Source organism: Scyliorhinus torazame, chromosome 19, assembly GCF_047496885.1.
Source record: "Scyliorhinus torazame isolate Kashiwa2021f chromosome 19, sScyTor2.1, whole genome shotgun sequence".
Lineage (NCBI taxonomy): Eukaryota > Metazoa > Chordata > Chondrichthyes > Carcharhiniformes > Scyliorhinidae > Scyliorhinus > Scyliorhinus torazame.
In genome coordinates, this window is record NC_092725.1 from 34764635 (window position 1) to 34781127 (window position 16493).

Sequence of the window (16493 nt, forward strand, 5' to 3'; positions counted from 1 at the left end):
TTTACCAGAATGTTGCCTGGTATGGAGGGCATTAGCTATGAGGAGCGATTGAATAAACTCGGTTTGTTCTCACTGGAACGAAGGAGGTTGAGGGGAGACCTGATAGAGGTCTACAAAATTATGAGGGGCATAGGCAGAGTGGATAGTCAGAGGCTTTTCCCCAGGGTAGAGGGGTCAATTACTAGGGGGCATAGGTTTAAGGTGAGAGGGGCAAGGTTTAGAGTAGATGTACGAGGCAAGTTTTTTACGCAGAGGGTAGTGGGTGCCTGGAACTCGCTACCGGAGGAGGTAGTGGAAGCAGGGACGATAGGGACATTTAAGGGGCATCTTGACAAATATATGAATAGGATGGGAATAGAAGGATACGGACCCAGGAAGTGAAGAAGATTGTAGTTTAGTCGGGCAGCATGGTCGGCACGGGCTTGGAGGGCCGAAGGGCCTGTTCCTGTGCTGTACATTTCTTTGTTCTTTGTTTGTTCTTGGAATGCAGCTCGTTCCTGCGGCCAGCCTGCGCTCCAACCATTCTGCCCCTCGGCTGCTCCTACCTCCACCTGCTCTACTGGATCAGATGTGTGGTTCGCACCAGATAGTGTCCCAGGAGCCTCTTAATTAATGTGCACAACCGAGATGATAGTCTCTGAGATGGTGAAAGATGTAGGTGACAGCTCTGATGGAAAGTCAGTGTCATCTTCTAACGCAAGCTCCGGGGTGCCTTGAGTCTCAGACGGATGGCTTGTGTTGGCTGCTTTCCCCATCAGTGCCCGGTTTTCTGGGGGGGGGTGGGGGGGCACCGGCTCTGGCACTGGCTGGGGGTGAGGGGATGCGGATGGACCAGCCCCTTCTCTGCCAGGTCCTGCAAGACACAAGACAACATGCATGATTAGACAGCGGGCTGGGGGAACTGGGGGCGTGCAGAGCTGAGGGGGTGAGGGCGGGGGGTGAGGGGTTGGCGGGTGAGTGTGGGGGTGGGGGCGAGGGCTGTGTGGAAGGGAGTGACACACGTGCCATGGGCAGCTGCTACTCAGCGGGGTCTCACTCCACCCCGGCAACATCCACTTCCTCTGGGTCACCGACCACATTCAGAGTTCTCTGCTTGAGTACAGTGAGGGGCCGCAGTTCAGCTGGTCCCCTTCCAGTTTTCTCCCATTCCCGGCCGTTATGCATGGCCTTCTCCGAGTGAGGGGGGAGGAAAACACTTACAACGACACTCTTAGGCGGTCCGACGCAAGCAGTCCAGGGGTTGGATGGATGGTGGCTGCCGTGGCCAGGGCACCCGCCATGGCAGCTGGCATGCGTGCTGGCATGTGGGGCAGGGCGGGGTTTCGGCCATCTCCCGGGGGGGGGGGGGGGGGTGGTTACGGGTGTGTCGGGGGATGGATTAGTGCCAGCTGCACGGAGAAGCCGACTCAACCTGGTCGCCCTGAGAAGGTGGTTAAATGTCTTGCGGCACCACAAGCCAGTCCGGCCGACGTTGCGCATGCAGCTGATCACCTCTGCCACTTGCACACATGCAAGGCGATTGGCGGCGGCTGGCGGCCTTCCTCCAGGGCTGGGGTATTGGGTCATCCTTCTCTCCTCCACGGCGTCCAGCTCAGCGTCCCTGAACCGATATGCTGTTCTCGATCCAGCCATGGCTGGGATGGCGCGTGTGGGGGAAAGAACCAATTCAGTGCGGCTGCGGTGTATGAACCTCATGAGTGCTGATTAGGGACCCGACGAATGCGGCACTGATTTCCATGGAATTGACTGCGTTCCACGTGGCGATGGTGCTAGCCCATTTAAAGTAGTTGAATCGGTGCAGGTGTTGCCCCGATTCTTCTGCCATAAAGCGCCACACATCCTCTGCAGTCTTCAACACATCCTCAGAAATGAGAAATCCAGCCCCCTATATCTCCCAAATGTGTGCAGTGCCACGCGCACACACACACTCACACGTACACTCTCTCACACACACATCTTCTCATACACACACCCTCTCACATGCACAAACTGTCGCACAAACACACACTCTCGTGTCGCACCCGCATGCAGTGTCATGCGCGCACACTCTCTCATGCAGTCGCTCTGGACAGCTCGCACACAACACGCATGCACACACTCTCTCTCTCTCTTGCACATGCATTCATTCGCGCACACACACATACACACAAGAGGATTGCAAAGCCACCTCCTACATTCACTAACACGGCTTGCAGGGGACAAAGAAAGAGAAAGAGGTTAATTGCACAGCCTCAATCCAAATAATCCACTACAGTGCAGATGACGTACATTTCGCCCACGAATGTGCACAAGTTCCGAAAGAATACCCTAACCCGCCCTATCCAGATACTAATTGTACAATCCATAGCGTTTTTGCCAAGTTTTTGCAGTTCTTGTTACGAAGCAGCGAATTCTGTTGAGACTGAGGCTTTTGCGAAAATTATTTATGTGAATCCAAAGTCGGAATATAAGGCCTCGTGTAATTGCCCTTCAGATGGATAATTGGCTGATTGTATGGCGATTCTGCTACTCCACAAGCGAGATACAAACGACTGGAGAAGCTATATTGGGTGACTTTGGCTTGGGACACAAGTTGCAAAGTTACTACAGCAGTTGTCAAATATCATTTTCACATTAAATCTCACATTAAAAATGCAGAAAATTGCATTGTGGACAATTGAGTGATATCCCACCGTCATTATTTTATCTGATACTTACTGGTTCAATTTAACAGATATTTCTAGTGGCGTGTGAAAAAGATATTTCCTGAATGTCGTTTATCTCATATTTGCCACGATCATGCAGGTTGTCAGTAATTTTATATTTCTAGATTTTACGTTTTTAAACATATGTGTCAGGGCACGGGAATCCTATTTTAAAGAATACAAAGGCTAAATTAAAACTCACGCATGTTTTTCTACCAATCAAAAACTTGTTATGGTTTCGAAAATTGTGCAGGCTTCTAATATTCAGGGTATCATAGGTCGGCATATATTGGGTTGGTTGTACATGTCCTAGTAGCAGTTAAACTGTAGGAATTTGCCACCATTATTTTTATGTTAGTATTATGCTGAATGTAACATTTTCAACAATACAGAAATAGAGGAACCAACGGGTCATGGCCTGGAAAGTTAGCACAGGGCTAAATCGCTGGCTTCGAAAGCAAACCAAGGCAGGCCAGCAGCACGGTTCAATTCCCGTAACAGCCTCCCTGAACAGGCGCTGGAATGTGGCGACTAGGGGCTCTTCACAGTAACTTCATTTGAAGCCTACTTGTGACAATAAGCGACTTTCATTTCATTCTTGACAGCAACATCGAGGTTTCAAAAAAAGCTTTAGGGTTGGGGCTTCAGATTCAGGTTTATGATTTCAACACTGATATTGAATAACCACTGAAGCAGAAAATTCATCTATGTTTGTTTAGTTACTGGAACTAATGTCAATTGTTGCGTAAACAGATTTTCTCATCGCTGCACCTCTTGTATAAAGGAGCTACATTTACACATGTAAGAACCACTTTTCGCAAAAGCCTCAGTCTCAACAGAATTCGCTGCTTCGTAACAAGAACTGCAAAAACTTGGCAAAAACGCTATGGATTGTACAATTAGTACAAATTTATGTTTACTTCAGTAACGAGTATCCTCGACTGTTTGCTCATATTAGTGACTCTTGCAAGTCATTCCTCAAATCTGAATCCAGCCGAATAAGTAGCAGCAGAGTTTCAGTTCCTTGACTCCCAACACACTTCACAGTGGAAAGCTATTCATAATAAAGTAACATGGTTGATTACCGGAAAATTTGTTACCCACTTATTACAATTATCGGTATCCCAGGTATGTTCGATTAACTATTATTTATTTGTATGGAGCGATGTTCAGACTGTCTTTTGGGTCTTGCTGCCTGTCAACTAATAAACATTCATTTGCATTTGTGTGAAAGACGCTTATGGAGTATTGTTTTTTAGTGTAAAATTTTCATTGCTTGAAGTGTTCTCTATCCATGGCAAGATAGGATGTCATTGTGTGAAGCGGAACATCACAAAATGAATCGCTCTAAAATCAGCTGATCACTTTAAATATCAGTCAAGCGGCAGACGGATCGATCATTATTGGGCACAAATCCGTCTCCATGTTACATTTTGGATTTGTGTTCGATCACCAATGTGATCGTGCATTTGTCCATATACAATAGTAAAAGCGATTCTTATTCTTAAAGATTGAAGCATTTAGCACTGAGGTTTCACAATTATTTGAAGAATTTTGACTCCTGGTAGACCATTTTCAGAGGCATTACGGATATTTGATCTGACTTTAAACGTCGGGGTTAATGATGCGTCAACCCATTTTAGGAAATGGTTATCTTCTTTGCAGCGGTTTGTGGGTTCTATTTGCAGTGAGCATGCAAATTATAACAAATGTCATCAATACAAATTAGAATATGTTTTACTGGTGACAGGTGTACTGTAGTGGCTCGGACAGTGTGTGCCCCCCCCCCCCCCCCCTCGCACTCCATTAGCTTGCTTTAAAAATATTTCCTCGTTGGTCAACATAGAATATAGCACATTACAGCGCAGTACAGGCCCTTCGGCCCTCGATGTTGCGCTGACCTGTGAAACCACTCTAAAGCCCATTTACACTATTCCTTTATCGTCCATATGTCTATCCAATGACCATTTGAATACCCTTAGTGTTGGCGAGTCCACTACTGTTGCAGGCACGGCATTCCACACCCTTACTACACTCTGAGTAAAGAACCTACCTCTGACGTCTGTCTTATATCTATCTCCCCGCAATTTAAAGCTATGTCCCCTCGTGCGAGACATCACAACCCGAGGGAAAAGGCTCTCACTGTCCACCCTATCCAATCCTCTGATCATCTTGTATGCCTCAATAAAGTCACCTCTTAATCTTGTTCTCTCTAACGAAAACAGCCTCAAGTCACTCAGCCTTTCCTCATAAGGTCTTCCCTCCATACCAGGCAACATTCTGGTAAATCTCCTCTGCACCCTTTCCAATGCTTCCACATCTTTCCTATAATGCGGTGACCAGAATTGCACGCAATACTCCAAATGAGGCCGCACCAGAGTTTTGTACAGCTGCAACATGACCTCATGGCTCCGAAACTCAATCCCTCGACCAATAAAAGCTAACAGACCGTACGCGGTTTTAAAAACCCTCTCAACCTGAGTGGCAACTTTCAGGGATCTATGTACATGAACACCGAGAACTCTCTGCTCATCCACACTGCCAATAATCTTACCATTAGCCAAGTACTCTGTCTTCCTTTTATTCCTTCCAAAATGAATCACCTCACACTTTTCTCCATTAAACTCCATTTGCCACCTCTCAGCCCAGCGCTGCAGCTTATCTATGTCCCTCTGTAACTTGTAACATCCTTCCGCACTGTCCACAACTCCACCGACTTTAGTGTCATCTGCAAATTTACTCACCCATCCTTCCTCCAGGACATTTATAAAAATGACAAACAGCAGTGGCCCCAAAACAGATCCTTGTGGTACACCACTAGTGACTGGACTCCAGTCTGAACACTTCCCATCATTCACCACCCTTTGTCTTCTTCCAGCTAGCCAATTTCTGATCCAAACTGATAAATCTCCCTGAATCCCATGCGTCCGTATTTTCTGCAGTAGCCTACCGTGGGGAACCTTATGAAATGCTTTACTGAAATCCATATACACCACATCAACTGCATTACCCTCATCCACCTGTTCCTCCCACAGTCCAAAGATGTGCAGGTTAGGTGGATTGGCCATGATAAATTGCCCTTAGTGTCCAAAATTGCCCTTGGTGTTGGGTGGAGGTGTTGGGATTGGGTGGGGTGCTCTTTCCGGGGGCCTGTGCGGACTCAGGGGGCCGAGTGGCCTCCTTTTGCACTGTAGATTCAATGATAATCTATGATTAATCTAGGACAAAGGTTCGGCACAACATCATGGGCCGAAGGGCCTGTTCTGTGCTGAATTTTCTATGTTCTCAAAGAACTCAATAAGGTTTGTGAGGCATGACCTACCCTTCACGAAACCGTGTTGACGATGTCTAATCAAATTATTCCTTTCCAGATGATTATACACCCTCTCTTTTAAACCTTTCCAAGATTTTGCCCACAACGGAAGTAAGACTCACTGGTCTATAGTTACCGGGGTTGTCTCTACTCCCCTTCTTGAACAAGGGGCCAACATTTGCTATCCTCCAGTCTTCTGGCACTATTCCTGTTGACAAAGATTACTTAAAGATCAAAGCCAAAGGCTCAGCAATCTCCTCCCTAGCTTCCCAAAGAATCCTAGGATAAATCCCATCCGGCCCGGGGACTTATCTATTTTCACCCTTTCCAGAACTGTTAACACCTCCTCCTTATGAACCTCAAGCCCTTCTAGTCTAGTAGCCTGAATCTCAGTATTCTCCTCGACAACATTGTCTTTTTCCTGTGTAAATACTGACGAATAATATTCATTTAGCACCTCTCCTATCTCCTCGGACTCCAAGCACAACTTCCCACTACTGTCCTTGACTGGCCCTACTCTTACCCTAGTCATTCTTTTGTTCCTGACATATCTTGAGAAAGCTTTAAGTTTATCCTTGATCCTACCTGCCAAAGACTTCTCATGTCCCCTCCTGACTCTTCTTAGCTCTCTCTTTAGGTCCTTCCTAGCTAACTTGTAACTCTCGAGTGCCCTTACTGAACCTTCATGTCTCATCTTTAAATAAACCTCCTTCTTCCTCTTGACAAGTGTTTCGACTGCCTTAGTAAACCACGGTTCCCTTGCTCGACCACTTCCTCCCTGCCTGACAGGCACATACTTATCAAGGACACGCAGTTAGCTGTTCCTTGAACAAGCTCCACATTTCCATTGTGCCCATCCCCTGCAGTTTTCCTCTCCATCCGATGCATCCTAAGTCTTGCCTTATCGTATCACAATTGCCTTTCCCCCAGGTATAACTCTTGCCCTGTGGTATATACCTATCCCTTTCCATCACTAAAGTAAACGTAATCGAATTGTGGTCACTATCACCAAAGTGCTCACCTACCTCCAAATCTAACACCTGTCCTGGTTCATTACCCAGTACCAAATCCAATACGGCCTCACCGTAGTCTGTAGTTAATCTGTATATGGAGCTCCCCCTCCCGCCTGATTCTATTCACCTTCACCTGACTTACAGATTGATTTGCTTCATGAGAAGCCCCAAAATTATTTTGATTTGTCTGTAAGATTTTTCATCAACTAAATCGTTCAATGTCATTTTCATCGTGTCCAGAGTTGTGCAGTTGCTAACAGCCGCTCCTCAGAGAGGGAGGTCTAATTCCTGTGCTGTGTTGAAGGGGCACTGCGCTGCCCTGTGGACGATCTTTTGTATCTAATAGTAATCCGACTTCCATTCCCTCTCTCCGGTTGACAAAACACAGGCCAATGATATTTTTGAAGAAGAGAACTGAAGGCCCCTGCCCTTTTGAAGATTTATATCTCAAAGTAAATATTTCAAGAGTACATGATGGATGGTATGTTGCCTCCCGGGTGCCAGGACCCATGACGCCTCGGACCGTGCTTTCAGAATCCTTAAGGGGGAGCGGGAACAGTCACAAGTCGTGGTACACATTGCTACCAACGACATAGGTGAGAGAAGGGGCGGGGATTTAAAACAGGAATTTTGGGAGCGAGTGTAGAATCTGAGAACCAGGACAAATCATGTTGTCATCTCTGGTTTGTTGCCGGTGCCACGTGCTAGCGAGGTGAGGAACAGGGAGAGAATGCAGATACACACTTGGCTGCAGGGATGATGTAGCAGGGAGGGTTTCAGTTACATGGATAATTGGAGTACATTCTGGGGAAGGTGGGGCCTGTACAGACAGGACGGTTTGCACCTGATCCGGAGGGGCACCAATATCCTGGGAGGGAAATTTTCTACGGCTCTTCGGGGGGGGGGGGGGGGGGTTAACCTAATTTGTCAGGGGGATGGGAAAACGAGCTATAGTCCAGAAGCCAGTGTTGAGAGTAGTGAGGTACTGAGGAGGGTATCAAGGTCGCAGGAGTGAACCGGCAGACAAAAAGGTGGGTTGAAGTGTGTCTACTTCAATGCAAGGAGCATCCAGAATAAGGTAGGTGAACTTGGAACGTGGATTGGTACTTGGGTCTACGATGTTGTGGCCATTACGGAGACATGGTTAGAACAGGGACAAGAATGGCTGTTGGACGTTCCGGGGTATAGATGTTTCAGTAAAAGTAGGGAAGGTGGTAAAAGAGGTGGAGGAGTGGCATTGTGAATCAAGAATAGTTTAACAGCTGCAGAAAGGCAGTTTGTAGGGGATCTGCCTACTGAGGTAATCTGGGCCGAAGTTAGAAATAGGAAAGGAGAGGTCACGTTGTTAGGAGTTTTCTATAGCCCCCCATATAGAGATGTGGAGGAAGAAATTGCAAAACAGATTATGGATAGGTGTGGAGGTCTCAGGGTAGTTGTCATGGGTGACTTTAACTTTCGAAATATTGATTGGAACCTCTGTAGGTCGAACAGTTCAGATGGTGCAGTTTTTGTACAGTGTGTGCAGGAGGGTTTCCTGACACAATATGTGCATAGGCCGACAAGAGGCGAGGGGCACATTGGATTTGGTACTGGGTAATGATCCGGGCTAAGTGTTAGATTTGTTTGTGGGAGAGCAGTTTGGAGATAGTGACCACAATTCGGTGGCTTTCACTATTGCCATGGAGAGGGATAGGGCCATACGGCAGGGTAAGGTTTATAATTGGGGGAGGGATAATTATGATAAGATTCGGCAAGAATTAGGGAGCATAAGATGGGAACAGAAACTGTCAGGGAAAGGCACAAATGAAAAGTGGAGCCTGTTCAAGGAACAAATATTGCGTTTCTTTGAATGGTATGTCCCTGTCAGGCAGGAAAGAAGTGGCCGTGTGAGGGAACCATGGTTCACAAAAGATGTTAAATGTATTGTCAAGAGGAAAAATGAAGCGTATGTAAGGATGAGAAAACAAGGTTCAGTTGGGTCGCTTGAGGGTTACAAGGTAGCAAGGAATGAGCTTATAAAAAAAGGGCTGAGGAGAACTAGGAGGGTGCATAAGAAGGCCTTGGCGGGTCGGATCAAGGAAAACCCCAAGTCTTTTTACTCTTATGTGAGAAATAAAAGAATGACCAGGGTGAGCTTAGAGCCGGTCAAGGACAGGAGTGGGAACTTGTGCATGGAGTCAGAAAAAATAGGAGAGGCGTTGAATGAATACTTTTCTTCAGTGTTCACCAAGGAGAGGGGCCATGTTTTTGAGCATGAGAGTGTGATACAGGCGAGTAGGCTGGAGGAGGTAGATGTTCTGAGGAAGGATGTATTAGCAATTTTGAAAAACCTGAGGGTCGACAAGTCCCCTGGGCCAGATGGGATATCTCCAAGGAATCTTTGGGAGGCAAGGGATGAGATTGCGGAGCCTTTGGCTTTGATCCTTGTGCCCTCACTGTCCACGGGGATAGTGCCAGAGGGCTGCAGAGTGGCGAATGTTGTTCCTCTGTTCAAGAAAGGGAATAGGAATGACGCTGGTAATTATAGGCCGATTCGTCTTACTTCAATGGTCGATAATGGTTAATGGAAAAGGTCCTGAAGTATAGGATTTATGACCATTTGGAAAGATGCAGCTTAATCCGGGATAGTCAACAGGGATTCGTGAAGGTTATGTCTTGCCTCACAAATTTGATTGAATTCTTTGAGGAGGTTGCGAGGTGTGTAGATGAAGGTAGAGCAGTTAATGTCGTATACATGGATTTTAGTAAGGTGTTTGATAAGATTCCCCATGGTCGGCTGATGAAGAAAGTAAGGAGGTGTGGGATAGAGGGAAATTTGGCCGATTGGTTAAGTAACTGGCGATCACAGAGGGTGGTGGTGGATGGAAAAATTTCAGACTGGAGACCAGGTACCAGCGGTGTACCGTAGGGATCAGTGCTGGGTCCTCTGCTATTTGTGATTTTTATCAATGACTTGGAGGAGTGGGCTGAAGAGTGGATCAGTAAATTTGCTGATGAAACCAAGATTGGTGGAGTAGACACCAAGCATTGGAAAGGGTGCAAAGAAGATTTACCAGGATGCTGCCTGGTTTGCAGGACAAGTCTTATGAGGAAAGGGTGAGGGAGCGAGGGCTTTTCTCTTTGGAGAGGAGGTGGATGAGAGGCGACTGAATAGTGATTTATCAGATGATGAGGGGGATAGATAGAGTGGACGTTCAGAGACTATTTCCTCGTGTGGATGTAGCTGTTACAAGGGGGCATATCTATAAGGTTCAGGGTGGGAGATATAGGAAGAATGTCGAAGGTAGGTTCTTTACTCAGAGGGTGGTTAGGGTGTGGAATGGACTGCCTGCTGTGATAGTGGAGCCCGACACTTTCGGAAACTTAAAGTGGTTATTGAATAGGCACATGGATCACACCGGAATGCCAGGGAGCGGGATAGCGGGATATTTTCATTTCATTTTCATTTCTTCAGCTTGACCTTGGTTTCGGACAATGTTCGGCACAACATCGAGGGCCGAAGGACCTGTTCTGTGCTGTACTGTTCTATGTTCTAAGTACACGATTAACCAGACCGCATTGTCATTTTCGCTTTATTTTTCGAATAATTCCAACTGTAGGTTTTTTTTCTTCTATGGGGGTACAGGTAATGGTGCTAAACGGGGTTTAATGCTCATTTATATCCTGGAAAACTTCTGTTTTTGTATGATTTGATGGTTAAACATTATTCTACCGGGCTCTTCTTTTTATTCCAGTTAACATAGCAGCGATCAGTATCCTGTGCCGTGGAAAGTGTGGTCTTTCGAAATGTGTCACTCACTATCTAGTTGCAATGGCAGTCGCCGATCTCTCAGTCGTGGTTATTGAAGTGCTGTTGTACCAGATTAATGAGATTTTTCGGGTGTTGCCAGCCCTGAAATATGCTCCGTTTTGTTTTGTCCATTATGCCCTCTGCAATGTTACTTTGGATTGTTCCGTTTGGCTCATGGTAGCTTTCACTTTCGACCGCTTTGTAGCCATTTGTTGCACAAACTTCAAGTCAAAATACTGCACCTCAAAAATTGCGGTGGCCGTAATCGTTACGTTGTGCCTGGGGTTCACTTTAAAGAACATCCCCTTTTATTTTTTGTATCTGGAATCATCAGCCGCTTATGTGCATGGCTACCTGATGTGTTGGGGAAAGCAAACACTTCCCACTTCCGAAATGTTTGAGGTATTTTATTGGTTCGATCGACTGTTGAGTCCACTGCTGCCTTTCTTTTTCATTGTGTTCCTGAATGCTATGACAGTCAAACAGATTGTCATAACGAGTAGAGTCCGCAGGGCCCTCCGGGGCCGAAGCAACAGTGAGAATCAACGTGATCCAGAGATGGAGAACAGGAGACAATCCATCATTTTGCTCTTCACCTTGTCGGGTAGTTTTCTTCTGTGCTGGATGACTACTACTCTGGTCTTCATTCTTACACAATGCCTTTATACAGACATGGAAACGTCTATCCGTCTTTATCAGGCACAATATGTTGGGACTGTAGTTCAACTTGTCAGCTGCTGCACAAACACCTTCATTTATGGCGTTACCCAGAAGAAATTCAGAGAACAGTTGAAGAGCGCCGTGATTTACCCTGTGATTCTTGTGAAAGGATTTCTTAGATAATATATGTCAAACACATCAATATCCCAATAATGTGCTTCTTCTGTAATTAGCCAATATGATGAGAACTACAGATCGCAGACGCTTTCAGTCCAAGTGTTTTAGTCTACCATGTTTCCATTGATTTTTGAAGGTGACCGTTCTCTCCAACGTTTATTCTCATTCTTCGGGTCGAGGGTAATTGAAAATCTTTGAAAATAATTACATTGATGATTAATCTTTACACAATTAAATGTCCACGAGGGTTTCGCTGTTTGGTATTTTATGTTGTTTCCACTTCCAATACATAATGCAGCGATCCACATCTAGGCAGATGTAGGGCAGCACGGTTACACAATGGCTAGCACAGTTGGTTCACAGCTCCAGAGTCCAGGTTCGATTCCTGGCTTGGGTCACTGTCTGAGCGGCGTCTGCACGTTCTCCTTGTGTCTGCATGGGTTTCCTCCGGCTGCTCCGGTTTCCTTCCACAATCCAAAGATTTCCTGGTTAGGTGGATTGGCCACGCTAAATTGCCCTTCGTGTCCAAAAAAAGGTTTGGTGGGGTTATTGCGTTACGGAGCAGGGGTGGAGGTGTGGGCTTAAGTAGACTGTTCATTCCAAGATACGTGCAGGCTCTATGGGCCGAATGGCCTCGTTCTGTACTGAAAATTCTATGGAAATAAATATCCAGTTTAGCATTCCAAATTATTTTACCATTTGTATGTGGTAAATTTGGAAGAAATTATTTTCTGTATCATTTAATCCATTTGAAACGATTCAGCACCCAAGCTCTATACATGTTGCAATTCACTTTAATGATGACCCTTGGTAATTTGGAGGCAGTGTGGAAATTCGATGCAGAGTGGGAGGTGTTGCTTTTTTACTTTCGTTTTGTTTTCTTTCTTCTGGCTTTGTAACTGTGAATCTGCAGGGAGGGATCCAAGAGCAACCTGCGAAGGTAAGTGATATAGAGACCATTTCATATTATGGGGAGGGGGGCAAAGAGCAGGGGAACGATAGTTATAGGGGACTCTATGGTAAGGGGCACAGAGAGGTGCTTCTGTGGACGTGGAAGAGACTCCATGATGGTATGTAGCCTCCCTGGTTTTATTATTATTATTTTTTTAAATTTAATTTAGTTGTTAGCCGGATCTTGGTAGAAAGTTAGAGGGATGGCAGGGAAGGGAGTGCAATGTTCCTCCTGCAGGATGTTTGAGGTGAGGGATGCCGTTAGTGTCCCTGCTGATTTTACCTGCAGGAAGTGCTGCCACCTCCAGCTCCTCCAAGACCGAGTTATGGAACTGGAGCTGGAGTTGGAAGAACTTCGGATCATTCGGGAGGCAGAGGGGGTCATAGATTGCAGCTTGAGGGAATTAGTTACACCAAAGATTGGAGATAGATGGGTAACTGTAAGAGGGACTGGGAAGAAGCAGTCAGTGCAGGGATCCCCTGCGGTCGTTCCCCTGAGAAACAAGTACACCGCTTTGGATACTTGTGGGGGGGGATGACTTACCAGGGGTAAGCCATGGGGTATGGGCCTCTGGCAAGGAGTCTGTCCCTGTTGCTCAGAAGGGAAGGGGGGAGAGGAGCAGAGCATTAGTAATTGGGGACTCGATAGTCAGGGGCACAGATAGGAGATTTTGTGGGAACGTGAGAGACTCACGTTTGGTATGTTGCCTCCCAGGTGCAAGGGTACGTGATGTCTCAGATCGTCTTTTCCGGGTCCTTAGGGGGGAGGGGGAGCAGCCCCAAGTCGTGGTCCACATTGGCACTAATGACATAGGTAGGAAAGGGGACAAGGATGTCAGGCAGGCTTTCAGGGAGCTAGGATGGAAGCTCAGAACTAGAACAAACAGAGTTGTTATCTCTGGGTTGTTGCCCGTGCCACGTGATAGTGAGATGAGGAATAGGGAGAGAGAGCAATTAAACACGTGGCTACAGGGATGGTGCAGGCGGGAGGGATTCAGATTTCTGGATAACTGGGGCTCTTTGTGGGGAAGGTGGGACCTCTACAGACAGGATGGTCTACGTGTGAACCTGAAGGGCACAAATATCCTGGGGGGGAGATTTGTTAGTGCTCTTTGGGGGGGTTTAAACGAATGCAGCAGGGGCATGGGAACCAGGATTGTAGTTTTAGGGTAAGGGAGAATGAGAGTATAGAGATCAGGAGCACAGATTTGACGTCGCAGGAGGGGGCCAGTGTTCAGGTAGGTGGCTTGAAGTGTGTCTACTTCAATGCCAGGAGTATACGAAATAAGGTAGGGGAACTGGCAGCATGGGTTGGTACCTGGGACTTCGATGTTGTGGCCATTTCGGAGACATGGATAGAGCAGGGACAGGACTGGATGTTGCAGGTTCCGGGGTTTAGGTGTTTTAGTAAGTTCAGAGAAGGAGGCAAAAGAGGGGGAGGTGTGGCGCTGCTAGTCAAGAGCAGTATTACGGTGGCAGAGAGGATGCTAGATGGGGACTCATCTTCCGAGGTAGTATGGGCTGAGGATAGAAACATGAAAGGAGAGGTCACACTGTTGGGAGTCTTCTATAGGCCTCCAAATAGTTCTAGGGATGTAGAGGAAAGGATGGCGAGGATGATCCTGGATAAGAGCGAAAGTAACAGGGTAGTTATTATGGGAGACTTTAACTTTCCAAATATTGACTGGAAAAGATATAGTTCGAGTACATTAGATGGGTCGTTTTTTGTACAGTGTGTGCAGGAGGGTTTCCTGACACAATATGTTGACAGGCCAACAAGAGGCGAGGCCACGTTGGATTTGGTTTTGGGTAATGAACCAGGCCAGGTGTTGGTACTTACCTCACCCAGGCAGTACTTACCTCACCCAGGCAGCGACCTTTTAAACGGTCCCCTCTGCCTCGCAGCTCCCGCGCTGTTTCAAATTCCCGCGCTGATTCTAAGGTCCCAGCTCTCACTCCCGAACTCAACAGCTGACCTGCAAGGTAAGTAAGTTAATCTGTACTTACCTCACCCCAGGCAGCGACCTTTTAAACGGTCCCCTCTGCCTCGCAGCTCCCGCGCTGTTTCAAATTCCCGCGCTGATTCTAAGGTCCCAGCTCTCACTCCCGAACTCAACAGCTGACCTGCAAGGTAAGTAAGTTAATCAGTACTTACCTCACCACAGACAGCGACCTTTTAAACGGTCCCCTCTGCCTCGCAGCTCCCGCGCTGTTTCAAATTCCCGCGCTGATTCTAAGGTCCCAGTTCTCACTCCCAAACTCAACAGCTGACCTGCAAGGTAAGTAAGTTAATCTGTACTTACCTCACCCCAGGCAGCGACCTTTTAAACGGTCCCCTCTGCCTCGCAGCTCCCGCGCTATTTCAAATTCCCGCGCTGATTCTAAGGTCCCAGCTCTCACTCCCGAACTCAACAGCTGACCTGCAAGGTAAGTAAGTTAATCAGTACTCACCTCACCCCAGGCTGCGACCTTTGCAGCTCCCGCGCTTTTTCAAACTCCCGCGCTGATTCTAAGGTCCCAGCTCTCACTCCCGAACTCAACAGCTGACCTGCAAGGTAAGTAAGTTAATCTGTACTTACCTCACCCCAGGCAGCGACCTTTTAAACGGTCCCCTCTGCCTCGCAGCTCCCGCGCTGTTTCAAATTCCCGCGCTGATTCTAAGGTCCCAGCTCTCACTCCCGAACTCAACAGCTGACCTGCAAGGTAAGTAAGTTAATCAGTACTTACCTCACCCCAGGCAGCGACCTTTTAAACGTTCCCCTCTGCCTCGCAGCTCCCGCGCTGTTTCAAATTCCCGCGCTGATTCTAAGGTCCCAGCTCCCGCTCCCGAACTCAACAGCTGACCTGCAAGGCAAGTAAGTTAATCAGTACTTACCCCACCCCAGGCAGCGACCTTTTAAACGGTCCCCTCTGCCTCACAGCTCCCGCGCTGTTTCAAATTCCCGCGCTGATTCTAAGGTCCCAGCTCTCACTCCCGAACTCAACAGCTGACCTGCAAGGTAAGTAAGTTAATCTGTACGATAGTACTATAGGCAACTATAGACCGGTGAGCCTCACGTCTGTAGTGGGTAAAGTCTTGGAGGGGATTATAAGAGACAAGATTTATAATCATCTCGATAGGAATAATATGATCAGGGATAGTCAGCATGGCTTTGTGAAGGGTAGGTCATGCCTCACAAACCTTATCGAGTTCTTTGAGAAGGTGACTGAACAGGTAGATGAGGGTAGAGCAGTTGATGTGGTGTATATGGATTTCAGCAAAGCGTTTGATAAGGTTTCCCACGGTAGGCTATTGCAGAAAATACGGAGGCTGGAGATTGAGGGTGATTTTGAGATGTGGATCTGAAATTGGCTAGCTGAAAGAAGACAGAGGGTGGTGGTTGATGGGAAATGTTCAGAATGGAGTTCAGTTACAAGTGGAGTACCACACGGATCTGTTCTGGGGCCGTTGCTGTTTGTCATTTTTATCAATGACCTAGAGGAAGGCACAGAAGGGTGGGTGAGTAAATTTGCAGACGATACTAAAGTCGGTGGTGTTGTCGATAGTGTGGAAGGATGTAGCAGGTTACAGAGGGATAGAGATAAGCTGCAGAGCTGGGCTGAGAGGTGGCAAATGGAGTTTAATGTAGAGAAGTGTGAGGTGATTCACTTTGGAAGGAATAACAGGAATGCGGAATATTTGGCTAATGGTAAAGTTCTTGGAAGTGTGGATGAGCAGAGGGATCTAGGTGTCCACGTACATAGATCCCTGTAAGTTGCCACCCAGGTTGATAGGGTTGTGAAGAAGGCCTATGGAGTGTTGGCCTTTATTGGTAGAGGGATTGAGTTCCGGAGTCAGGAGGTCATGTTGCAGCTGTACAGAACTCTGGTACGGCCGCATTTGGAGTATTGCGTACAGTTCTGGT

The 16493-nt window shown here is 47.1% G+C and overlaps 1 protein-coding gene across 1 annotated transcript; it reads left to right on the forward strand.

The window, feature by feature from the left end:
* The first annotated feature begins 3757 nt into the window (after window positions 1-3757).
* Window positions 3758-11643, forward strand: LOC140396656 (probable G-protein coupled receptor 139). The gene is made up of 2 exons (XM_072485450.1): window positions 3758-3812; window positions 10745-11643. The coding sequence occupies exons 1-2, from the start codon at window positions 3758-3760 to the stop codon at window positions 11641-11643; spliced, it is 954 nt and encodes a 317-aa protein (XP_072341551.1).
* Window positions 11644-16493: the final 4850 nt, after the last annotated feature.

Excerpts from the sequence above, each read along its gene's own strand:
- LOC140396656 (XM_072485450.1), top strand. The coding sequence starts at position 3,758 with ATGGTTGATTACCGGAAAATTTGTTACCCACTTATTACAATTATCGGT. Across the intron at positions 3,813-10,744 it reads TACAATTATCGGTATCCCAG|TTAACATAGCAGCGATCAGT; the intron begins GTATGTTCGATT and ends TTTTTATTCCAG.